The sequence below is a fragment of the Trematomus bernacchii genome, unplaced genomic scaffold (assembly GCF_902827165.1).
Source record: "Trematomus bernacchii unplaced genomic scaffold, fTreBer1.1, whole genome shotgun sequence".
Classification (NCBI taxonomy): domain Eukaryota; kingdom Metazoa; phylum Chordata; class Actinopteri; order Perciformes; family Nototheniidae; genus Trematomus; species Trematomus bernacchii.
Genome location: NW_022987593.1, coordinates 19,349,305 through 19,376,848, shown reverse-complemented (window position 1 = coordinate 19,376,848; position 27,544 = coordinate 19,349,305). Strand labels below are relative to the sequence as shown.

Genomic DNA, 27,544 nt, shown 5'->3' with positions numbered 1-27,544 from the left:
ATGTATCTTGAACCTTAATGTCCCTCTCTGGGCTCGAAAGTAGAACAGCGATGCAGATCAGGTGGGTAAAAACACCACTTCCTTCCTCTTCACAGTATTAGTTTAAGAAGTTTGTTGTTTTGTAGAAAGACACCAGTTATGTGGTGAACGTGTATCATCAACAACAGACCACCGGCCCAGACTAACAAGAGAAGATTATTTCTCAATTCTTCCTTTTTTAAACAGCAGCCACAATTCAAGATCTACAACAATGTTCTGTCAATTAATCTCAACAATGCACACATGAACTAATTTAATCTCAACAATGCACAAATTAACTAAAATCCCAAAGGGAAAATGGAACATAACTTTACACTTCAATAAAACTGCCTTCACTCCATGACTCGAAAAATGCATGCATGAATACTGTCTGCAAAAAGGCATATCAAAACTCTTTATCATTAAGGAATAATTAAAGTTTTACATTCCATAATGATAATGATATGGGCTGTTAAATACAAATTCAAGGAGAAAGTTAATTTCATAAAGTCACTGTTTAAAAAATCCATATACGTAAAACCCAACCAAAGTACAATCTGCAGCACAAACTGAAACTTAGCGATCAGTGTTTCCGTCAGTGAAGACTCAGTGGGACAGTCTGCCTTCACTGTGTTCCCCTTCTAATGTATCCTGACACTGACTTTCATCACTGCAGCTTTTCATTTATTTACTGTTTTCAGTGTTGATAGTGTTGATCTATTTTGAAATCACAGGTTATGGAAAAGCTATGTACATGAGTTATGGCAATCTTAAAGGTGGGGTAGGTAAGTTTGAGAAACCGGCTCGAGATACACTTTTTGTTATATTCCATGGAATGTTCTTAACATCCCGATAGCAATGAATATCTTAAGTGCTTTGACAAAAAATCCATAAAAAAATGTCATCTGTGGAAGCCGTGGTACTGTAAAAAGCACGACCAATCATTTTAGCCGGCCCGGCTAAAGTAACTGGATGGCCTACCTGCCTGTCAGCCTTCCATCTGTGCACAAACTTATCTCGTGCCCTTGTTGTGGAGATCCAGCATAACACAACAGGAAAGAATGAAACAGAGAGGAATCAATAAAACACAAACACAGATATAGCTGATAAGTAATTATTATTTAGTTGTTGCAACAAACAAACAATAATGGGAAGTACATCACCTGCTGCCACAGCAGCCAATCGTGGAAATGCCCCCCAGAACAGAAGAAACACAGGGCTATATATACTTTTCTAAATGACACACGAACATGTTCCCCAAATATGTTTAACACACACACATTGTATCATGCAGCCAACCACACAAATGTCACATGTTTTTCTCTCTGAAAGCTATACCTGTATATGTTTAAACGTCATCATCTCATGACATCTTTAGGATTAGTTAACTAACAAAGGTTAACTGTTTTTATAACCCGAGGCCTTCTCTGAACCTCCTATACCCTCGGTGTCAGCTCACTTAAAATGAATACATCTATTGATAATTCAGAACGACCATTGTCTCTCTAACTGTGTGTGACCCAACTCAGTAACACACATCATATGGAATACCATGTGATCATTAATGAATATCATAAATACGCTGTATTAAACATTCTGCCATAACACTCCCTCCTTTTATTAATTAAGATCACTTAATCAAAAAAGGTTATTATTACAAGTAACCTACTGAGTTCCGCCCTCGAAAGCCCAAAATGACTTTCTGAAAAATATTTATCAATGGGTAATCATTTTACTCAAGGCAGAAGTCACAGGTCACCTGTACTGTACCTACTCACAATAGCCAAAAAACCACCTTTTTGATTATAACACAAAAAGTGGAAGAAAAGACAATTGCGCTAATCCTACTCTACTTAAATGGAAAATCATTTAAAAACCTCAGTATGCTTCAGAGGAAAACATCTATTTGTCCCATTCAAGTTTAACAAACTTACATACATAATGAAAAATCTTCCAAAACATTTATAGCAAGATGTAACTGGCGTCCACTCTTTCTACTTCTGTTATATTGTCCAGTAAACACTTCTTCAGGGTGCGCACGTTCCGATCTCCATGCGTAGCCTTTAGATGGAATATCTATCTTAGCCTTCATGCTGTAATGTCCCATCTCATAGCAAAATCCCTTGATGACATCTGAAGCAACATCATTACCATTTGAATTGGACGGAACTGTAGTCAGAAAAACTGAGACTTCAGTAAAAGAACAGTTAACGGTGGATCTTCTATATGTTCTTTGGAGTGTTGAGATTACTAATGCCGCGTTTCCACTACAGCGCGCAGCCCGGTTTAAGAGGGCTGTGACGTCAGCGGCCCGTTTGTGGTTGCGTTTCCACTTGGCCTAGTACCGGCCGGCTGGTCCTAATTCTCAGTTTTTCTGGCCTCATAAAATCGTGGGGCCAGGGCCGAGAGAACCGGGCTGAGTTTGTGACGTCAACGCTCTCGGCTGCTGATTGGTCGGAGAGAATCGTCACAATCTGCGCGCGAGATAATCCATTTTTACAAACAGCATTTTTGTTAACAGAGGAGCTACAACAATGGCAAAGAAAAGCACACCATGGTCGGTCGAGGAAGTGACGACGTCCATTATATTGCAGATGATAAGGTCCAGCGGGTGCTCGACGGGACAACTCGCAATATCAAAGTCTTTCAGGAGGTCTCTACACAGACACTGGACTCTCCAACGGCGTTACTGGAGTCTGCATGGTACGTTTTTGCTAACGCTGTTATTTGCTTGAAAGCTTTGTGTCCCTGCTTTGTGTCCCTATCTGTTTTAAAGCTCACTTCTAACAAATAAGTCTATTTTATCCTTACATTTATGTTTGACAACCCCGATGGAGCCCCGAAGGCTAGCTAGGCAGATAGCATTAGCGAGAGCTATTGTTTGCTAACACCATATGTGCCATTGTTTACGTTCAGTTTGTCTTTTCTATAGTTGTTGTTGCTATTTATAGTATTGTGCTGCAGTAGTTTGTGGAATTTACAAGTCATGTTTCTGTTCTAGATGATTACATTGGGACTAGCGAGGAGGAACAGTTCCGAACAACGTCCTCTGCATCAACAGCACAAACCGAGGAGGAGAGGATCTGGCCCTGCAGGAACGGCAACTGGCCCAGCAGAATCAATGCCATGTCTTATCTTATTGCTTGTTGATAAATAATTGCACCCACCAGCGATCGCACAAAAAGATGGCATCATCTAGGCGTCCCTCTGCAGTCAGAAATATCATAAACACCATCGTCCACAAAGCACTGTACAGGGGTTTATGGATTTAAGAGAATACTTATCACAGTGAAACCTTTATCATCTGTTGCAATTAAAGCAAATAAGAGAATAAATACTTGGTTAAATAATACATTTTAACTCTTTAGCAGGACAACTCTGCATACTGTTTGAAATTGAGTTTGCTAGCTTGAGGTCCTCCTCTAAAACATAACATTACATATTTTGTAATGGTATTAAGAATACATGATAAATACATGTAGGAAAATTACTCAATTGTAATACCCTCGTTGTGCTAGACTCAAACACATTGCTTATATATTTCAAAGAGAAGAGAACAAAAGAAAACACCTATACAAAGAGAGCGGTGCACAGCGCTTAATATTTACTTGCACTATATTTCTGTTGATCTGGATTATTGTGTTGCACTGTTGGAGGAGCCTGTGACCTAAGATGTTCATTGTCATAACTACACTAGCTATGTTCGTATGACAAAATAAAAAACCTTGAACCTTGAGGCTGTGTCTTTCAGACAAACCATCATAATCATATTATTTTATGCTGTGGATACTTTAGCCTCCATCCATGTTAACAATTTTTTACACTTGCATTTATGAATATAGTTCTGTTGTGTTTTACACTTTTGTATTTATGTTTATAGTTTGCTTTGATATTTGCTTAATTTATTAGATTATTATTATGGGGGCAGTACTGGTGCTTGAAATTCAAATATTTACTAAATAGTCAATTCTGATAACATTTTTTTGGTTTAAATAATTTGACAAACACATGTATGTGAAAAAGAAAAGATGTATTTATGTTCAATACAATACAATGAATATTTAGGTATTACACGTAGGTTTTCCTCAGGCATCCTGAAGTTCTCCACCCACTGAGTGTGTGAAAGATGGAACAATCACATTCCACCACTCGGTAGCTCGGTCGGTAACTTCTGAAATACACAAACAAAAGCATACATATTTTAATACGTAAAAGTGGTAGCTACAATTAATTAAATACTTGAAATACTTTGGTCGTATAGGGAGCGTGAGCCTAAACACATTGCTAGTTAGCGAACGTTAGCTTACCAAGTAGCATTGTAGTTAGTAGTGATTCGAGTCGTCCTGTAGTCTCTGCGGCGTAGGAGGACTGCCCGAACTCTCGCGTCAGCTTCTTCTATACCTCGTCTTGCTATACGTCGCCTCTTTCGAAACAACTCTTGTCTATTTCTTGTGATAATAAACCACACAGCAAAAAACAAGCAAACGATCGCTTTCACATCTCCATTGTTGTGTCGCATTGAAGATGACGTCACGGCAGTTTTAAGCAGCGTCGCTCCGCCTACACTGTGTTACTATAGATACTGACCCGGTTCCTAAACTGTAATGGGAACGCGCCACAAAGTGAGCTGGTCCTAACGAGGCCGGGCGCGGCCAAAGGAGGCCGAGCGGGGCCGAGCGAGGCTGTGTAGTGGAAACGCGGCATAATATACTTGGCTGTAAATTATCTCAGAGGTTTTGGGTTTTATTCTTCGTGTTGACCCAAACCCATAAGACAATAGCAGTAGAAGAATAGCTGGAAGTCATCCAGCTGCCTTCATTGATACTCCAGTCTGCCTCAAGATTGCAAGGGGAAAAACAGCTTTGACCTGGGTAGAAAATAGCACTTGCATTCTGGGTTAACAGCCTACAGTCGACCACTAGGTCTTAGAGTCTTATCTATCATTTTTAAACTTCTTGAAACCATGAAATGTTGTTTGTGTTGTGTTTTATACTTACCCACAATTTCCTAAACACACAACAAACATCTCCTGCAACATTGTTCAGCCACGGTGCTGAAACCAATCAGATCCCAACCTTGAACAATACATTTAATCATACCTGTCTTTAGCAGAACCCAATCGAGAGCTTGACCATGTGGGAAAAAGTTTTTTTAGGCGACAAGTTTGCCCTCTGGATCATGTGAGGGTTAAAAGATTCACGTGACAAGAATTCAAAGAAATCTGAAACCAATGTGTCACAGAAGAAATAATGAAAGATTTCAACTGGGATGGAAACAAAATATTATCAAATACATCTTAAAATTAAATTACTAAATTGAACAATAAACCCATTATACCCCTCCTGGAAACATTGTCCTCCAACCCATAGAGACCATGTTTCCCAAATAAGACACTTCAGAGTACCCATCTTCACATACAATGTTATTTCAAAGTCCTATGACTCATCATCAGGAACACCTAAAACAAAGGAAAAAAAAAAAAACTTTCTCCTGTCAAAAAGAATCAGCAATGTTAAAAATCAAGCTACATAGTCATCAAGCCATGCAGGGATCATGCAGAGTCAAACAAAATGCATGCGTCATGTCTCACAATGGTTCAACAATGGCATAGTCAGAAAACCATTGCCAAAAGCATTGTGTGCATCCCAAAATAAAATCACCTTTTGTCGGTGGGTCAGTGTTACTGTAACAGTCAGGAATTTCACAAATCAATTCACATTCATTCAGTCTTTGCAAAGGCTAAGTCAGTCTCGAGATCTCATGTCCTATAATAGTGCACTTTGATATTCTACCAGCTGGAGTTTTTAATCAGTGACATCATTGTGTTGATGTCAAACAATGCAACAAAGTTTTTCCCGTGTTCGCAGCACAATTTTCTTCAGATGTTAAATAAACAAATGATCAATAAACTTCATTAATGTACTGCCCCTAGGAAACACAAAGCCTGACAAATGTTCATGCAAGGCATTCCTAAGTGAACCTGCAGATAACGGCCTTTTTAATTAATATTCCAAATTAATCAATAATAATAACAATAATCCATTTTAATCAATTTGTTTACCCTTAGAAGTGAACATATCTCATAATGTTTCACCAGGATGTTAAACTAAGCTTTAGCCAAATCAATCATTATTACTGTATGAGATTTAACTGGTGATTGAACAAACAAAGCCTCTTTGTTTACGACTTGCAAACACATGTTTTCCAAGTTCAGCATCAGCCTTTGTTACTCTAAAATTACGTTTGAAATAGGAATATTAGAAATGGAACAAATATTAAATCTTCAGAAATGTTCTTAATAAATGGAGAGTAATGCCATCTCTCCATCTAGGAAATAGCCAACATGTTTAAAAAATGTCAGATATATAAAAATAAGCCTAAATACTCCTTTACTATCAAAGTCTAAAGCTAGACCTAAGGTGAACAGTTTTGGTAATGGACAATTTAATCTAAAAACAAAACAAAATTGGACTTGTGTTTTTGTTATTTGTTCTTCAAAATACATTAGTAAATACTTTGTGAAGTATTCACAATATAACTAACCCTCTCTAGTATATCAAATCCGTTCTTCTTTAACCAGATACTATTTCCCTATTTATTTTTAGTTCATGATAACAATGGTATAACTACCACACGTTTTACCCATAGCTAGTTTATATGTCAAGATTATTCTGTGTGATAAAATAATCAGATGTCTTGTATGCTAAACAAGGATATTAAACTTTAATCTTTTCAGTATTCCAGACCATCGTTAAACAAGCAGCCTCTTTTCTTAAACACTAAACATAATGTTCTACACCACCCTCTGGAAAACTCTTGCACAGTTATGCTATAAAATCATTGCATAATTTCTTCAGAGTCTGACCAGTCTGAGACAAGCCTGTCTCAAGATCTTGTCATAATGAGAACAGTCAGTGATTTGTTGTCCTCTGCAGCTGTAGTCAGTGGCAGGGCCCCCAAAAAGCTAGAAACGGCCCTGGTCAGTGGGCTCAAGGAAACTCTCTCTGGCATCTGGAGGGAAGGAAACTCTTGGATCAATGTGGTACAATCAGCAGACACACGTTGTCCTCTGCACAGTAGAAATCCCCAAAAACTGCAGTTCCTCTTCACACCACTGTTGCCTTGACAACGAGGCACAAGCAAAATGTCAAAACCTCCTCAGAGATGCGTTCTTTGCACACTTCTTCTGTTTCTGTAGTGAGCAACATTTCACCAACACACTGATTCAGAGTACAACCCAAAGGTGGCGCACAACTATCCAGTGCTGCTGTAATCACAGCCAATCAGCTACTAGAGAAAAACTCAATTTAAATCTCTCCCCCAACGGGTTACAAAATGGCTGAGTATGGTCAGGAATGCTGAAACATGTGAATGTTAAAACAAACTAACAATGGTGGTAGTTTACCCAGATTCCTTACTTCGTTAAAAGTAGTAAAACTAAATTGTAAAATCTCTTTTCTCTAGTTGACGTCCTGCTTTTAAATTCTAGTCAGGAAAATAACATAAACATCATCTTTAAAATCTTCTTAAATTCGAAACCAAAAAGGTCTTCATTCTCCACCATGATCCATTTCTACATCAAAGTCCATACAAACTGATGATTTATCTTTAAAAACCTATGAAGAATGACAGTTCTCATTAAACACTATTCTTCTTTACTTCAGTTCTAAGTCAGATGAGCAAAACAAAGAAACGCTCCTTAACCACTATAGACTCATCTTTTATCTACTTGCTTATTCTATTCATTTTCTAATTGTTTATCTAAGTTGTGTTACAAGCATGGTTAGGTTTGTAACAGAATACAAAACTAACTGTATTCAGACCGCGCTATATTTGAAAAACAAGTAATCTAATTACAGTTAATGAATATATTTTTTGGAACACTTAAAGGAATTCTTGGTGGAAAAGTTTCCTCACAAAATGTAATCTTCATTGCTAAAGCTAAAACCTAAAGAAATCATCACGGAACAGCTTTCTTTCCTTATCACTTAATTGTTTCAATAAAAACAAAGAAGGCATTGTGAAAATTCCCACTTTGAGAACATCTCAACACTTTATTCCATCTAAGCACGAATGTTTATGACAGACACGCCCTATTAATCCAAAACGGTCTTTAATGGTATACATTGTGAACTTTCTTAATATTAATTGTAAATTCAACTTATGTTCTCTTTAGAACAAAGATAGGATAGTTGCAGCTGAAACTGGTTAATAGCAACTTTCTGTTAACCTAGATAAGCATGTTGTTCTTATATCTAGTAAATATATTTATTTTTATTTTATGTTACTCATAAAACAGTAAACCATAGGAACATTTTCCAGAATAGTAGTTAACTTTATATAACTTTTACTCTCTCTAGACTTTTCAAAACATCTTAATTCTAGGTGAAAATAAAACTAAATCTTTTTATTTCAATATAGCTACTTCATATACTCAGTAAATCTCTTTTTACTTTCCCTTAATGTTACTGTATGAAATATAATTAAGTACAATTCTTAGTTAATGACAAATACCATGAAATTCACAATGCAATGCAATGGTAACAATCAGTTCTCAAAACTTCTCATAAAAACCACAATGTGACGTAACTGTATCCTACAAAAACTATGCTAAAAACAACAAATTATTGTTTCTTATTTATTTCAATATATGTACTACATCAAATCACACATTGATCTATTAATTTTCAATGTATTCACTCCAACTTCAGATCACTCATTGATCTTTCACTCCTTTTTTAAACTCACTCCTTTTTCAGGCATCAGAGAAAAGAGCAAACAGACACACTGCTGCTCTCACGGCTGATACAACAAAGGGTCTCCTCTTTTACAGAATCGGAAAGAGGGAAATACTTTCACAGACAAATACAGACACACCCCGGCTGGAGCTCTCAGCCTTTTCAGGAGAAGGGGGCTTCTTTGAACAATTAACAACAAACTATGGTATACCAAAAACATTTAGCGCTTTATCACAGGCTCTACATTATATTACGGCCTGACAAAACATGGAAAACTCCACTTTTGTATGTAGTGAATTCACAGAGTCGCCAGGCAAGTTTTATACTTTTAACTCCCTGAACTCAGATCGGGCTTATTAATCTCTTAATTACCGAACGGACCGGATGTGCACTTGGCTCGCAAAGCAAATCATATCCCCTCAGCCAAATGAATATCTGAACCTTAAGACAATCATTAGGATCTTTTCAGGCAGAATTCACGACTACGAGGTCAGATACAGTGATTCCTCCAGCATAACATGTCCTTACGGCTAGCAAAGAGCATATCCCCTCAGTCAAACCTTTAGCTTCTCAGGCAGACTACGAGCAGAATACAGTGATCTCTCCAGTATAAACATTTATCAACATAAAACAAGACCTTTACGAATACAACAATGACAACCAGCAGACAGAACAATCAACAAACATATCTCAGCCATAGCTGTGCCTTAACTCCACTCCTCTGCTTTTTTTCTTAAATTTGGAAAAATAACCAATACAACTTCAAAAGTCAATTTCATTCCAAATACGTTCTGCTTACTGTGAGTCGGCATTTCTTCTGTGGAAGTCTCAAGTCTGGTTTCTCAATTCCTTGAGATTTTACCACAGCTTTCTATGTAGCTGCCTGATCAGGGTGAGTTGAGACCCCCAGAGAAGGAACACAGCAACCTCCAGCATTGGCAATCTCGGTAGAACCTCCAAAATGTTGTGGAGATCCAGCATAACACAACAGGAAAGAATGAAACAGAGAGGAATCAATAAAACACAAACACAGATATAGCTGATAAGTAATTATTATTTAGTTGTTGCAACAAACAAACAATAATGGGAAGTACATCACCTGCTGCCACAGCAGCCAATCGTGGAAATGCCCCCCAAAACAGAAGAAACACAGGGCTATATATACTTTTCTAAATGACACACGAACATGTTCCCCAAACATGTTTAACACACACATTGTATCATGCAGCCAACCACACAAATGTCACATGTTTTTCTCTCTGAAAGCTATACCTGTATATGTTTAAACGTCATCATCTCATGACATCTTTAGGATTAGTTAACTAACAAAGGTTAACTGTTTTTATAACCCGAGGCCTTCTCTGAACTTCCTATACCCTCGGTGTCAGCTCACTTAAAATGAATACATCTATTGATAATTCAGAACGACCATTGTCTCTCTAACTGTGTGTGACCCAACTCAGTAACACACATCATATGGAATACCATGTGATCATTAATGAATATCATAAATACGCTGTATTAAACATTCTGCCATAACACCCTCATTGGTCATGTGCGCGTTCGTGTGTGTTGGAGGAGGGGCTCTATAAGGAAGTGGCAGATTTTCTCCGGTTGTGTATTTTCAAATTCTAGCGATCTCGAGCCGGTTTCTCAAACTTACCTACCCCACCTTTAACCTTTTTTATTAAAGCAAAATAATACAGAACAGAATAAGACAAATGTAAACACATGAAATCCAGAAGAGTCATAATAACAGGTGTAAAACCTTTAAGATGGAAAGGTAAATTAAAGAAAATCATGGCAGACAAAGCACGTGGGAAGAAGGAGTTTCTACACCTTTATAAATACAGTCTATGGTCTACACACAACGTATACTCATACTCACAGGCTCTTGGAAATAGTTTTCTATCAGTGAAATATGGCTCTTTACTTTAACCTAGTGGCAGCAGCGGGAAACTGCAACTAGATCCGCTAATGCATGTAGCTGCAACACCACAATGTGCAGTGAAGAGCAAGACTGTGGCTGTGCTGTGGTCACACACTTTCCTCACTCAGTGTGACACTTTCATCACTGCAGGTTTTTTTCTTTTTACTGTTTCCAGCGTTTTTATTTCAAGCAGACACATGCGATTGTTTTATTTTTACATCACAGGTAATGGCACTAGTATGGACATCTTTTTTATTAATGCAAATCAATACAGACCAGCACACGGAAAATGTAAACACATGTTAGACAGCACACAAGAAAAGGGTCATTATAAAAGTTATAAAAAAGGAAGCATGATACACAATTGTAATGAGCTGTGATGGTTATATACCTACAAAACAACTAAATGTAACTCGATAACATGTGAACAATGGAACTGGTCAAAAGAAAGACAAAGAACGTAGGGGAAATGACCGTACCCACACAAAGGGAAATGCACCTGACAGGCTCTTGGAAATGTTTTTTATCAGTGAAATACGGCTCTTTACTGAAACCTAGTGGCAGCAGGATGAAACTGCAACTAGATAAGCTAACAGATGTTCCTATGCAATACCAATGTCCTTTTCAATAGCAAACATGTATAGTTGTACTTAATTAAAGAATATTATAATAACAATATTAAAAATGATCCAAAAATGCAAAGAATGAATTATTCTCCAAAGACATTGTAAGACATTATATGTACATGAACAAAATGCAACCCGGTATCACGGCAAGACGTGAACATGTGACGATCTACCATGCTGGGAGACGTGAATATGTCACGGTTTCGTCCCTTCAAACGTGACAGTTACACGGTATTGTTAACATGGCCCAACCAGTGGAGAAATACCCGGAAGTGCCAAGCAAATGGTCTACCGCGCCTATTGGTCGGTTTTTATTGTCAAAATGAGATGTTTTTAATTTATTTTTTAATCGTCACACTTGATTTCGCCGATTTTCTTGTTGCCCTAGCTGGTCGACACCTCTTTTAGCAGAAACAAAGGCTATATTAATGTATTAAATCGATGTTAATCCATGTGTGTGGATCATAGACTGGTGTGGATGTGGAATTAACGGACGTGACGTTGTGCGATTGCGTTGCCAGGCAACGCAATTTACAAACTCTTCAACTAAACCCTAATTATATTTTAAAACATTTTAGAAGGCCTCACGAAATACTTTAATGTAAATTAAAATGTAAATGTGAAGGGATGTGTGTAATGTGGTGATTGACATTATTCACCCACGGATCTATGGGTTGGGGGTATTGTTCTGCACGGACATTTTAGTTAACCGGACTTACTGTTGATGTGAAATCCGAAAAAAAAAATACGTTATACACCATAACTGATGCACAGCTGATATAAAAGGACTTGTCGTTTTTAAAGATATTACTGATTTTCTTTGAATATAAGAATGTAAATACTGAGTTGAGAGAATAGTCAGGGGATTTGGGTGATGGGAGACACATCTATGGATTCAGAATTTCAATAGCTTACTGTTAAATGACGGATATACCTTTCTGTCTGTGATGTTTTACAAATCAGATATTATAAGTAAAACATGTGAAATAATATAGCAATATCCTGTACAATTATGTGAAAACATGAATAAAACTACACATCTTCAGATGTTATACATACACAAGTGTCCTACATTAATAATACAAAGTTATTATGGCTGTGTGTACCTTGTGTGCACCGCCTAGTGGTTAAAGCACGTTATTGAATTAGTTGTGTATATGATATGTCAATGAACCTTAGAAAATCTTGAAATCTTGAAAGGGATATGCAAAATAGCCATTATATACAGTCTTTAATTAACTATTAGTAGAGAATAACGACTAATGAATATACTTTATAGGGATCTGCAGATAAATGTTTAGTCTTCTCAAGCAGCAACTATCAAATATCTCTCCTGATTGTTGGCACTTGACAATCACCTTTCCCTGAATTTTACTCAGGTGTAACTAAAGCCTGATTTAAGGGTTGTTTATATTTCACATCATTAATCAGAATCTGCAAAGTAACTAAAATAAATGTAGTGGAGTAAAAATACCAGGTTAACCTCTGAATTGTAGTGGAGTAGAATTGCTGTTTTGTTTAGTAATGGATATTGAATATGGAATAAAGGTTTTGACAAGACCTGGTGTAACAATAATCAAAAAGGACATTAAAAGAGCTCCAGATGTCAATGATCTAAACAAAACAGCACACCTGAAATGTATATTTAAATACTTTATTAAGGGCAGTGAATTAGTTTTTTCTGTATGTTTTTCAAATCAGTGTTATACAGTAAGTGTCATAGACAGTGTTACATTGCTATTATTATCCTTAAAATATATATAAAACAAAACCACTAATGATCTTTTCTTTTGGGTGTTTTACAGTTAATACTGTTTCTGCTATTGATGGTTTCATTTTTGTGAAAAATAATAAAATAATACAATTCAATAACGTGCTTTAACCACTAGATGTGCCTTTCTATCAGCTGTGCACCGTTATGGTGTAAATACAGCCTATCTACCAATTGGATCAAATATAAAAGTCAGCCGAATTAGTATTGATACTGCAAGGAGACGTATTGTGTGAAAAGAAATGTAAGATGTTGTTTAATTGCTGATATATTTATGATCCACGTCACGTTTTCAGTTTTGGCGGCAGTGCTTCCTGTTTGTCCAGAAGTCTTCTCATCAGGGCTCTATAAATACAGAACTACGGCAGATATGTAATATTTAATGCAGCCGAACCGTGTATTACAATGCCGTTATGTGATGACCTCCAAACAGAAAAGTAAGCAAACTCGGAATAAAGTATTATTTTATTTAAAAAAATGTTTTCGGATTTCACATCAACAGTAAGTCCGGTTCACTAAAATGTCCGTGCGGAACAATAACCCCAACCCATAGATCCGTGGGTGAATAATGTCAATCACCACATTACACACATCCCTTCACATTTACATTTTAATTTACATTAAAGTATTTCGTGAGGCCTTCTAAAATGTTTTAAAATATAATTAGGGTTGTAGTTGAAGAGTTTGTAAATTGCGTTGCCTGGCAACGCAATCGCACAACGTCACGTCCGTTAATTCCACATCCACACCAGTCTATGATCCACACACATGGATTAACATCGATTTAATACATTAATGTAGCCTTTGTTTCTGCTAAAAGAGGTGTCGACCAGCTAGGGCAACAAGAAAATCGGCGAAATCAAGTGTGACGATTAAAAAATAAATTAAAAACATCTCATTTTGACAATAAAAACCGACCAATAGGCGCGGTAGACCATTTGCTTGGCACTTCCGGGTATTTCTCCACTGGTTGGGCCATGTTAACAATACCGTGTAACTGTCACGTTTGAAGGGACGAAACCGTGACATATTCACGTCTCCCAGCATGGTAGATCGTCACATGTTCACGTCTTGCCGTGATACTGGGTTGACAAAATGCTACAGCAATCAACCGAGTAGGTGTTGAGTTATTTCAGTCGGGACAAGAAGAGGAACATGGTGAAGATCTATTTGTATGAAGAATGGAGAGAAATGTACTCAAAAAACTATGGAAATTATTTGCCTGCTGTATTTATCGGGATTTGTTGACCGTGCTGTACAATGCAGCTGGATCCTCTCCAGAGTCCTGCCCTCTGGGCCTGGGAAATACATAATGTATTTATTAATAATAATATTCATGCTAAAGTGATGAATGTATTGAAAGTCATTGTTATGAGGGTTATGTTCCTGTGTGAGGATCTGCTCACCTCGGGGCAGCACTGCTGAACTTGACAGGAGCGTACTCCGGGACTTCCTGTTGCTCTGTGTGTCTGAGGGGCTGAGCTGCTCTCATGTTGGAGTAAAGAGGGTCTGCCCGGTTGTTGGAGAAGTGAACGGTGGCATACTGAAGGTCATCCTGCTGCTCCGGCTGATCAGGTACACACTGCAGGGAGGAAAACACTTTCAGCTACACATTTTTACATTAATAAGTATTTTCATATAAAAAGATGGCAGCCAGGACAGAAAAGGCCAAAGCAACAGCAGCTGTGGTAATGATGGAAACATATCCCTGCTTCATCAATTTGATGCTGTATGACAGAAAAGATTAAAGGACAAAAGGTAGGAAAACTTCTGGATGTACTTTAAATGTACTCATGTCTAAGAGGAGAATCAAAGAGATTGTGACAGAAATTAACTTTTGTAAAGGATGTAAAATAGCAGCACTTAAAGGTGGGGTAGGTAAGTTTGAGAAACCGGCTCGAGATCGCTAGAATTTGAAAATACACAGCCGGAAAAAATCTGCCACTTCCTTACAGAGCCCCTCCTCCAACACACACGAACGCGCACATGACCAATGAGGGCACGAGATAAGTTTGTGCACAGATGGAAGGCTGACAGGCAGGTAGGCCATCCAGTTATTTTAGCCGGGCCGACTAAAATGATTGGTCGTGTTTTTTACAGCGCCACGGCTTCCACAGATGACATTTCTTTATGGATTTTTTGTCACAGCACTTAAGATATTCATTGCTATCGGGATGTTAAGAGCATTCCATGGAATATAACAAAAAGTGTATCTCGAGCCGGTTTCTCAAACTTACCTACCCTACCTTTAAAGACAATGAGACTCTCACCTCTTCCCTGTTGTCCGCTCTCTCTTCAGGCTCAGACGAGTCTCTAGAAGCCCTCTTTCTTCTGGTTAGGAAAGTTTATAAAGAAAAACAAGATCAATTGGTTGAACATTGAATGTTTTTTTTTCTTTCCTTTTTTTCACGTGTTTTTTATTGTTTTTACGTCGTGTATTATTGTTTTTCAGTCTATGGCTATAAGTATGGTTTTATTGTCTTGTGTTTTAACATTTGTTTTTTGTCCTATCAGTTTTGATGTATTTATGCTGCTTTTTATATATTTATTGATGTACAGCACTTTGGTCAACTCTGTGTTTTTCAATTCACTATATGAATAAAGTTGGATTGGATTGGATAGGATCAAACAAACAGACTTTTAATGATTTAACAAACAATGATTAAGATGAACAGATCTGCTCACCTGATCCACAGGAAGACAGAGAGAGAAATGACAGCCAGGAGAACAACGGAGATTGATACAGCAGCTGGTAGCTTCCATGATCCTGAGAAACAGTGATCAACAGAGAACAGACAGGTAATACAGCAGTGATTCTCAAATGGGTCTATCAGTACTCCTAGGGGTACTGTGGAGTACTGCGGAGGGCACATGGGATTTTTCCGAATATATACTGTATAATGCCTATAGTTTTTATTATTTCTAAAGTAATTAAACTGTTCCAGTTCAATTTAAAATAATGTAACTAAACACCAGATTTATATTTGATTCTCGTATTTTCAATTACATTTTTAACTGCTGTAAACGGTCAATTACAATTACATTCATGATAATGTTTGTTCGGGGTCCAGTTCCTGCATTTTCAATAACAATTCAAATGTAATTATGGTTCAAACGTAGCCGAAATTACAGAGAAGGGAGTGAAAAAGAGACACAAACATGGTTTGCACTGCAGTCAGAGGAGCTTTGCTTAAAAAAATATTTCAAATGAGATGAAAAAAAGTTAGAGAAATAATTAATAAAATCATGTTCTTGAACAATGGTCTCCAAAACAAGTAGACCGGCATTACTAAAGTATCGTCAGTTTTACGCACACTGATGGTCAAGGTCTAATGAAAAGGACAATATCCTCTGCAAACAGTCGAAGTTCCATCTAATGTCCCAGTAAATGGTCACTTTACAGACCATGGTGTTACCTTCATACATTATTTAAATATAAAGAATATATTATAAAGCCAATCCCTGACCCAAGAAGAACAACGAAAAACACTCTTCTTGATCTGATTACTATGCAGAGGATGTGACTGAAAACAAATGTACTGATAAATTAAAATTACCTGCCACAACAATCTGATGTAAGGTGGAATTACTGCGTCCTAACTTGTTCTGGGCTCCACAGGAATAACTCCCACTGTGTTCAGCTCTGAAGTCAGTGATGGTGAAGATCTGTCCTGAAGCTTTTGGAGAGTCTTCATTCTCCTTGTACCAGGTGTAGTTAGCTGCTGGGTTAGCATCACTGCTACAGGTCAGAGTCACTGAACTGCCCTCCTCTATCTCAGCAGAGGGACTCAATGACACAGAGGGAATAGTTGGAGCATCTGGAGGAGAAATGTGCATTAATATTTAAATATAAGAATATTTAAAAGCACATGATCTATTTTAGATTTTACTTTTTACCTTTATTATTGTAATGTAGAGCTGGAGCTGTCAAATCATTTTAACTCATGTTTGAAACGGACAGCCAATAACAAGTCTTTAACATTTAAATGTTTTGTTTGTAACAACTGATTCTTCTCTCTATATGCTGATTTGTTTGCAGGTGCCGGCTGTTTTTACTGAGCATGCAAAATCCAAATGTTTTCATCTTTCATCTGCAACCGTGAATAACATGCAGAGCAATCTAAAGGTCACCTCACTTCTATCCTTAGGGCAATTTAAATTATGAAGTTTACCTGTTTTTACTATTTCACTTCCACTTCTTCTTGATTATTATAACATGTGTAATTTATTGATTGTGATGTTTCGTTGTTTCTTTGTGGTTATGGATTCCTTATTTCTGATATTTTGTTTTTACTTGTTTCATAAACGTTGCTTTATTCCAATTGAGTACTTGAGAAAAAAGTATTTCCAAGTCATCTTATTTATTTTCTTAAAATGGCTTATTTACTGTTGGTATTTTATATTTTTGTTACCAACATTTTTTGTTAAATATTTAATATAAACCAAAATCACTTCCAGTTGTTTTTTAATTGCTAAGAATTTATTTGCCTAATTTATTCTTACATTTATTTTTTAGATGTTCTTGGTGCATACTGTATAGGATTTTCCTTTTATTGTTTACTGTGTGTTGCTTTTATTACAATTATGTACAGGTTACAGCTACCTTTTTGTTTTTGTACTACTGCTGTCTCCATATGAAGATTAAGAATACTGCAGTGAGATTATCTCTGAAATGTAATTGTAATGTAATGTCAGTGTGTGTGTAGTGGTTAACTCACACACTGCATGAGAGGGGAAGTCTTCATGTCCTTTCAGAGCACAGGAATATCTGTCTGTAGAACCTAATGTGAATAAATGAGTAGAATATATTGAAGTCGTAGATTTCTCTCCGTTCTCGTACCAGACATAATGACCAGAGGGTACAAGACAACTGCTCTGACACTTCAGCTCTGCCCGGTTAGCATGTGTGGGTTCAAACTGCACCGTGAGACCTGGATTTGAGAAGAAAGATAACAATTATCTACAAACATGCAGTCATACACATTTATGTTATTGTTTTCTAGATTTTGAACAATTTGAACAATTTGAACGATTATAAATAATTCAAATGAATGAAAATGTTACCTGTGACTGACAAACAGACAAACAAAGTGACTCCAGGTGCAGCAGCATATTTATCTAGGGTTGTTATGATCCTGAACTTGTACTCAGCTGAGTCGCTCTCTGTCAGGTTTTTGATTCTCAGAGTGCAGATGTTGTTTTCACAGCGATCCTCTACACGACCTGCATACTCTGAGACTGTGGTCATATCTACAGGTTCACCATCACTGTTCTCAATGAACCAGAATGTTTTATTTACTTTATTTTGACTGCCTTTTATTCTGGATGGATATGTGTAGGTGCAGTTTATCTCCACTGTTGATCCTTTCACAGCATAGACCTCAGAAGAAGTGTAATTCCCTCCCCAGTCATTCTGACCCTGAACCACTGAAACACAGAGCACATCAGAAACTATAATCAAAGTGAATGACTTAAGTTAACAATTAGTTAATAAGAATATTTGTATCATAATACCAATATCATATCAGGAAATCTAAGCTGGGCAATCGTCAAGATCCCCAATCATCAGAAAAAGATTATAATCATGCATCTACGGTATCTAACGAGGACTGAATATAGATTTTTATTAGGTGTTCAACTGTTCATTCATAAGAGAATATATCCTTCTTTTATGGGTTTCCAAGTTGGTCTATATAATGAACAAAGTGTTTTAAAATAGCTTAAAAGGAGACGTTTATGAGTCAACAAATAATGATGAAGTTACATTTTTTATATTAAGCTCTCTCAATTCCTTCTTAAGCACTTCATACCTGATGCAATTTTACTTTATGACTTATTTTAGAGTCATATCCAAATTGTACCAGGTCCAAAAACAAACTTTTAGCTCAGTTTTTCAACGTCAGTGATGTCAAAGATTGGAAGAATTAGAAAAGTGTGGGACTCTCTTGTCCAGTTCTCTCTGTTCACTCTGTGGTCAGTTTGCTGCTGAGTTGAGTGTGAAAATAACAATAAATGCAGAACACTGAGGCGTGAGCAGCTTCTGTTTGATATACAGATGAGAAAAAGAAGAAGACTGCTTTAAACTCAGAGTGTGGGAATATAACACTGAGGTCAGAGAGTAGAGAAACAACTAGAAGGGTTTGGTGCAGAGGTATGGCGACATGAGAGAAGTTGAGAGACAGTGTAATGACTTATGAGAACATATCCCTCGAAAACACTAAAACTTAATAAAAAACAACAAAACATTTTTTTAACCAGGGTCATCTTAGAAATAAAACAAAGCAAAGGTTTTCACAGGGTGAGGAGGGAACAATATCCTCAGTTTACAGCGTGTACATGTTCTGGGCACACAGTTACTTTAAGCAAAAGATAAGTAATGACGTTGACCAACACAGGAAAGATCTTTTTACGAATATCCATTATAATTAAAAACGTGGTAACATCTAAGTGTTTCATCAAAGCTAAACAAAACATATATTTGGAATATTTTTGGAAAGTTTGCATTTCATCCAACCCCGATCCACTTCTTTCTACAAATGACCTGCTTTTACAAGTCCCACATTTCCCCAGAATCCCCTTTGTTCATGTGATGAATGTAAGTGTAGATGTACAGTACCTGACACAGAGAGCAGGAAGACAACTAATCCACTCGCTGCTGCAGTTAAACTCATAGCTGCTCCTCTCATCTCTGTGAGACTATAAAACATGTCAGATTAAATAATGTTCACAGGAGGTGTACAGAATCATTACATCAATAAACTGTTTCTACTCACAGTGAAGGAGGAACCATGTGTTGAAAGATGCCTTTCCTCTGTCGTCAATGAGCAGAAGACGGAAATCAGGCTGTAGATTATTAATATGCATGGTGAGCCAAACCCCAGTAACACCCACTATACAACAAAGTTTTGTTGTTTAACAAACAATACACTTTTCTTAAACTAAATAAACTATGGCTAAAGACCCATTTAGCTACCTATACTGACTCCTGAAAAAAGCATTAGAAAGGATTTTAAATGATAAGGGTAAAACAGTTGATCTCTATGAGCACTGAGGACGTCACACAGTCTGCAGGTGGAGTGAAGGAACAGGAATGCATTAACCTGTGAATCCACGAGGCAGTTTAACTGAACAGGATGAAGAGAACCAAATTAATTATAAGAGAGGATGGAAAATGCCATATAATTTCTCTTGGTTTGTTTCTTCTCTGCTCTCTCTGCGGTCAGGTTGCTTCTGTTTCAGAGAAATGCAGAACTCTGAGACGTGAGAAACTCCCATGCCTGTTAGTGGGAACCCAACATGAACACACACATCACACTCATCAAGTGGACTGGTAGGATTTGGACACACAGCGTTTAATGATACGAAAAACACAGGTTCAATGACTTTGGATGTTTAGGTGGATCAGTTGAATTAACTGTAAACATATGTCCAATGTTTACATTTATTAAAACACTTTAACATTTGAAAAACAACCTCACAGCATGCAGCAAACTTTATTATGAATGATTTGCATGTTTAGGAGGTAAGAGAGGACATCAGTACTTTAGTAGTTTGGGTGAACTGACCCTTTAAAGCAGACAGTGGAGGGAGCTCTCTGAGTGATGAAGCCTGAATGTGTCTCACTTAAGATCCCCAGTAGAGGACAGTGAAACATCAGAAACTGAATCAGGACCCGGAGACAATGTACAGTTTAATATTTAACACTGATTGTTTTGGCACATTTAAATTGACTTTTTCGTCGTTATCTGAATGAAGCAGGACAAACTGTTCAGCCCTATCAACACGGGGCAACCTTTCTAAAGAGGGGTCAGTGTCGCTCTTGTTCCCTCTTGCTCTTTGGCACGAAGGCCACTTCCGGGTTCCGTTTACGTGCTTTCTCCGCTGGCACCGGTGAGTTTGGGCAACCCTGTCTCCTAGAAATTACGTTCCCACAAAACTAAACTGCATTCTCAAATACGTTTCGCAAGAAACGTATTTCCTTCCACGTTACGTTTGTTATGAACATATCTTAAATACGTTTATTTTCTACATATCTTCTAGAAACCTATTTTCTCTCACATGACGTTTGTTATGAACGTATCTTAAATACGTTTGCTTTCTACCTATATTTGCCATTTCTTTTCTAGCTTATAATATTGATAATAGTCATTTATTAATATCATTTTAGAGCAAACTTATTTTCGCGCTGGCTGGCGGCTGACTTTTCAGTTGACCAAATCCGTTATTATGCTGGTTAATGGTTAATAATCACAATATTGTTTGTAGTCGTTTCATACAGCATTCTCAATTACGTTTAACAAGAAACGTCTTTTGTCCCACGTTACGTTTGTTCTGAACATATCTTAAATACGTTTGCTTTCTACCTATCTTTGACATTTCTTTTCTAGCTTATAATAATGATAATAGTCATTTATAAATATCATTTTAGAGCACACATTTGAAATCGACGATCGGGTTTGATATCCTATGGTTAAATTAAAATCAGTAGGCGAGGCTGTAATTTCGCCAGCTGCGAGGCAGAAAATAATAGTTTTAACATGCCAAAAAGCTGCTGTGTCGTTTATTGCACCTCAAACACCTCAAACTTCCTCTAAGGACAGCAGAAGAGCTCTGTGGCTTCAGGCTTGATCGCCGTTCAAATGACAGCGTTGGTTTCCCCAAAAGTGGGTGGGGCTGTGACGTAGATTTTACTCTCATCTATTATTCAAAACCATTCTATTTAATCCAAACGTAAATTACATGCCAGTGTTTTATCTTTTTATTAAGCGATTTGTTTATGTTGTTTAACTCATAGATATATATAAACATATGTTTTTATATATATCTATGGTTTAACTGGTAGTGATGGGAATTATGGCTCTTTGAAGGGAGCCGGATCTTATGGCTCCGTTCCTTTCAAAGAGCCGTTCAAAAGAGCCGTTCAAAAGAGCCGTTTTTTTAAGGTTACTAGGTTTATCTGCAAAATAATCACCAGGATAATGATTGACTGTATTGCCAGACCTAATGTCAATAATCGGCATTGTAAACATGACACAAGGTGGCGCCATATCCATGTCATCATGTCAGTGAATGTACTTTGAATTTACCCTCTGTATGTGTTAAGTAAATAAAGTTGCCTTGCCTTGAATGAAATTCATGCAACTCTTAATATTAGATACTGTGTTTTTAAGTGGCGATGGAGATTATTTGTTGATCCTGCTTTAAAGGATATGTTGCCTTTACAAATGGTGCGCTTTATCACTGCCTGGGTTTTGGTTGAAGTGAATCCAAATGCTGCTGCGTTTTCGCGTTTGGCTCATTTACCATCCGAAAAACACGTTGTCTACCTGTCCTGTACCACTTGTTATGACTTCTCTCTCTCGCGTATTCCGTTAAGACCCACCCCATCTCACTCCTCGTGCTGAAACCTACCAAACAGAGTAGGGGCGGATCTTCACAGAATACGTTTGGGGAACAAAATCAAGCTTTTTAAAAGGCGAGTGGATTTTGGCAGGCAGTGAGTGCGGACCAACGATTGAACGATAACAAGAACGGCTCTCACAAAGTAGGACTCGGTTCCCCTCGTTCGTACCAAAGAGCCGTTCAAAAGAATCGGCTCGTTCGCGACCGACACATCACTATTAACTGGGAATGTTTTCACATTGAACCGGAAGTACGTCACTTCACTTTGTCTTCTTCGTCCCTTTTACGTTCCAGACAATGCATGGCTCAGCGTAACAGACTGAACAGCGACCCCAGGTGTGTCTACATTGGAATTACATCTTCATTACTGAAGGAAAAATACTTTACCTTGTGTTTGTTAACTGGGTTTTTAATGCAGTTGGCTTTTCTTAATGGTTACAATATTGCTATGAGTTACAGTATATATCTGAAGCAAATTATGTTTCTGAAGATGTGTAGTCAATTCCACCCTTCAATGTAGCATAAATGTGAACTCTCATTACAGGAACAATACTGGAAACAGACGTAGGAAAGATCCTCAGCTCGCTGATTGGATGTTTTAGCCGCAATGCACGTTGGGATATGGTGTTTATGCGATGTGAAATCCGAAAACATTAAAAAAAATAATAATAATACTTTATTCCGAGTGTTCTTGCTTTTCTCTTTGAAAGTCATCACATAACGGCATTGTAATACACGGTTCGGCTGCATTAAATATTGCACATCTGCCATAGTTCTTTATTTATAGAGCCCTGATGAGAAGACTTCTGGACAAACAGGAAGAACTGCCGCCGAAACTGAATACGTGACGTGGATCATAAATATATCAACAATTAAACAACATCTTACATTTCTTTTCACAAAATACGTCTCCTTGCAGTATCAATACTAATACGGCTGACTTTTATATTTGATCCAATTGGTAGATAGGTTATATTTACACCATAACGGTGCACAGCTGATAGAAAAGGACTTGTAGTTTTTAAAGATATTACTGATTTTCTTTGAATATAAGAATGTAAATACTGAGTTGAGAGAATAGTCAGGGGATTTGGGTGATGGGAGACACATCTCTGGAATCACAATTTCAATAGCTTACCATTAAATGACGGATATACCTTTCTGTCTTTGATGTTTTACAAATCAGATATTAATGTGTAGAAGTAAACATGAGAAATAATATAGCAATATCCTGTACAATTATGTAAAAACATGAATACAACTACACATCTTCAGATGTTTTACATACATAAGTGTCCTACACTAATAATACAAAGTTATTATTAGTATGCTGTGTGTACCTTGTGTGCACCGCCTAGTTGTTAAAGCACGTTATTTAATTATTTTTGTTGAATAATGTTATTTTTGTTGAATAATGTTATTTGATGAATAAAATATTAAGAGTACATACTTTCATAGGGGGAAAGTAGAAGGTCAATGATAGAAATATAGAATATGAAAAATCAAGAAGATACTGTAAGTGATCTCTACAATAAAACAGTTTAGTGCCTGATGTACAAAGATATTAATATGAGGATGTGCAAAACAGACAAACTAATTAACCTTTATTAACACATTAAAGAATACTTTAGGTTTTCTTTCAAATAAGAAAAAAGCTTTGGGGGTATCTATCTACAGATAAATATTAAGCCTGACAAAGTACTTAACGTCTAATATATTGCTTTCCTGCAATGTTAACTGTGTTGAAGCACTTATTTTAACTGATATTATATATATATTAATTATACTCTTATGTATGTAGATAGTATAAGACATGTGCAGAATTTGAGTTTAATGGTGGAGGAATACACACATATTGATAGATGTCTTGTAATGCACTGTTGAGGAACCTGTGACCCAAGTTTTTCATTAATTGCATAACTTCAACATAGTTGTGTATATGATATGTCAATAAACCTTAGAAAATCTTGAAAGGGATGTGCAAAGTAGCTATTATATACAGTCTTTAATTAACTATTAGTAGAGAATAACGAGTAATGAATATACTTTATAGAGATCTGCAGATAAATGTTTAGTCTTCTCAAGCACCAACTAATATCTCTCCTGATTGTTGGCACTTGACAATCACCTTTCCCTGAATTTTACTCAGGTGTAACTAAAGTCTGCTTTAAGGGTTGTTTATATTTCACATCATTAATCAGAATCTGCAAAGTAACTAAAATAAATGTAGTGGAGTAAAAATACCAGGTTAACCTCTGAATTGTAGTGGAGTAGAATTACAAAGTAACAATGAGCTGGCATGTGGGTATATATTAATGCTTCCCATTATGGACACAAGCGATTTTCACCCATTTATTAATTACATGTTTTACATTTGTACACACCAATTTGTTTCCTATCCCCTAAACCTCCAGGGCTGTACACAGTTTAATACAATCAACTTCTAATTTTGGGAAAAACGAAAACGTCTTTTAAAACTACAATTCCCAGTAGAGACGTGCCATAGAACATGTTGCGAAACACAATAGCCAGCATGTGTAGTTCTGGGGGGGGCGTTCGAGTCCAGTTTTGGAAAGTCTGCCGTGGTTTCGTTCCATTTCAAAGAGCTGTTTGGCGCTCGGCGTAACCTTGGCGCACTGCCACTCCAACATCCAATCCCAGAGCTTGAAGATTAATCACGGGGTTTGTCAACGGGACTGTAGTCCCAAACGATAGCTGGGGATTATGGGTAGTGTAGTGTCTTCGGCCATCCTAAATTCTGATTTTTTTTCGGATTTCATATCGCATTAACACCATATCCTGACGTGCATTGCGGCTAAAACATCCAATCAGCGAGCTGAGGATCTTTCCTACGTCACTTTACAGCCCTGCCTACTTTTGGGGAAACCAGCTGTCATTTGAACGGCGATCAGCCTGAAGCCACAGAGCTCTTCTGTTGTATACTGTCCTTTCTTCTTAGAGGAAGTACAGAAACACGTAACTCTGGATTTGTTTTAATGTTTGAGGTGCAATAAACGACACAGCAGCTTTTTGGCATGTTAAAACTATTATTTTCTGCCTCGCAGCTGGCGAAATTACAGCCTCGCCTACTGATTTTAATTTAACCATAGGATATCAAGCCCGATCGTCGATTTCAAATGTGTGCTCTAAAATGATATTTATAAATGACTATTATCATTATTATAAGCTAGAAAAGAAATGTCAAAGATAGGTAGAAAGCAAACGTATTTAAGATATGTTCAGAACAAACGTAACGTGGGACAAAAGACGTTTCTTGTTAAACGTAATTGAGAATGCTGTATGAAACGACTACAAACAATATTGTGATTATTAACCATTAACCAGCATAATAACGGATTTGGTCAACTGAAAAGTCAGCCGCCAGCCAGCGCGAAAATAAGTTTGCTCTAAAATGATATTAATAAATGACTATTATCAATATTATAAGCTAGAAAAGAAATGGCAAATATAGGTAGAAAGCAAACGTATTTAAGATACGTTCATAACAAACGTCATGTGAGAGAAAATAGGTTTCTAGAAGATATGTAGAAAATAAACGTATTTAAGATATGTTCATAACAAACGTAACGTGGAAGGAAATACGTTTCTTGCGAAACGTATTTGAGAATGCAGTTTAGTTTTGTGGGAACGTAATTTCTAGGAGACAGGGTTGGTTTGCGCTGGCTGCCGTTTGTAGAAAGACGGCTGTTTTGCCTCAACGTCTGTGCTTCACCGCTACACTGCTGCCTGGCGGGTGTTGCTATTGGCCTGCATCGTCTGTATTGCCTCTTTGTGTCACTCTGCATTACACTACATGACCACATTTTAAACATTGTTATAGTGGACTGTTAGATGAATTTCTTTTTATGATTAGTTATTTCATTGACCCTGTTGAGTTAAGCTTGTTTTGTTTGTTTAGTTCAATATTAAGTAGATTGTTGGGTTAATTTCCGTTTCTTTAGTTTAGTTGTTTTCGACCCTGTTCTAAACTTGTTTTGTTTATTTCAGTCGATATTAGTTATATCTCTTAGTATTATTGATTTCTTATTGTCTTTATACTGATCTTATGTGTTTGTTTGTGTATTAATTAGTTTTGACTGTTTCCCCCAGTAATGTGTTTTGTTGGCCCCTCTTTAGTTGCTGAGAGCCAAAGGTGTGTTGGCTCCCCCTGGTGTTGGTGTTCCTTCGTGTGTGAGTGTTTAGTGATCACGGGTGCCCTCATTTACTTTGTGGGGATCCCTCTCACCCCTCGTCACCTCCATCCACTGGTAAGCCTCAGCATCCCTTAATTAAGATGTCCCCCTTTATGTTCAGTGTGTATGATGATCTTAATGTGTTTTTTAATGATATTTAATACTTGAAATTAAACATGTGATGAATTGGAACCACCTCTCCTGCCCCTCAGTATTACGAACCTGATGCCTTATTGGTACTTTGAATAATTATTTCCTTGGGTGCAATTCCCAAGGTGGCGTTGTCTGGCTTTTGGTTAAATGTAGATCATAAATAGGAGTTTAAACAAACACTACCACGTGCCGCCACATTAACATTTTATGAGTTTAACCATTTCTACTCAGGTGTGTTTCTGCCAAATCAGAATATGAGCAAGAATACCTGGAATAAGACAAATGAATGCACGAGAGGATAAAGGGAGGCAGGAATGGATGGTGTAGTAGTGAGTTTCCATATAGAAGTGCTCTGTATTATGATCTGTAAACCTTATTGTTGGCTGCGCCTGACAACACATGAAGTCAAGTTACAGAACACTGTCCATATTTAGAAGATGCAGAAGAGGATCATACCTTTGACACTTGGAAAAGCCAGTTCAGTCATTGCTCCTGGGTCTGGTCGTCCGCTGACTAACCACCTGCCAATCTCACTTCTTTCTGTTGTCTCTTTGTATTTTCTCCAAATGAATTTCCGTGCATCTTGTTTGGTCACTAATATATGCCTGTGTATGTTTGCTGTATAATTGAATGGAATATTTATGTAAAGTTTCAAAGTGTTTAGAAAAGCTAAATATAATGTGGATAAAAAAACATGTGGATGTACATTACCT

General features: G+C 37.1%; 1 protein-coding gene across 1 annotated transcript; it reads right to left on the bottom strand.

The window, feature by feature from the left end:
- Nucleotides 1–14,181: 14,181 nt before the first annotated feature.
- Nucleotides 14,182–19,919, bottom strand: LOC117482007. The gene is made up of 8 exons (XM_034129952.1): nt 19,857–19,919; nt 19,700–19,779; nt 18,148–18,510; nt 17,806–18,014; nt 15,769–15,941; nt 15,354–15,414; nt 14,490–14,665; nt 14,182–14,381 (listed from the first exon to the last, which is right to left on the bottom strand). Exons 1-8 carry the CDS (start codon nt 19,871–19,873, stop codon nt 14,315–14,317), a joined length of 1,146 nt encoding a protein of 381 aa, XP_033985843.1. The 5' UTR covers nt 19,874–19,919; the 3' UTR covers nt 14,182–14,314.
- Between the last annotated feature and the right edge of the window lie 7,625 nt (nt 19,920–27,544).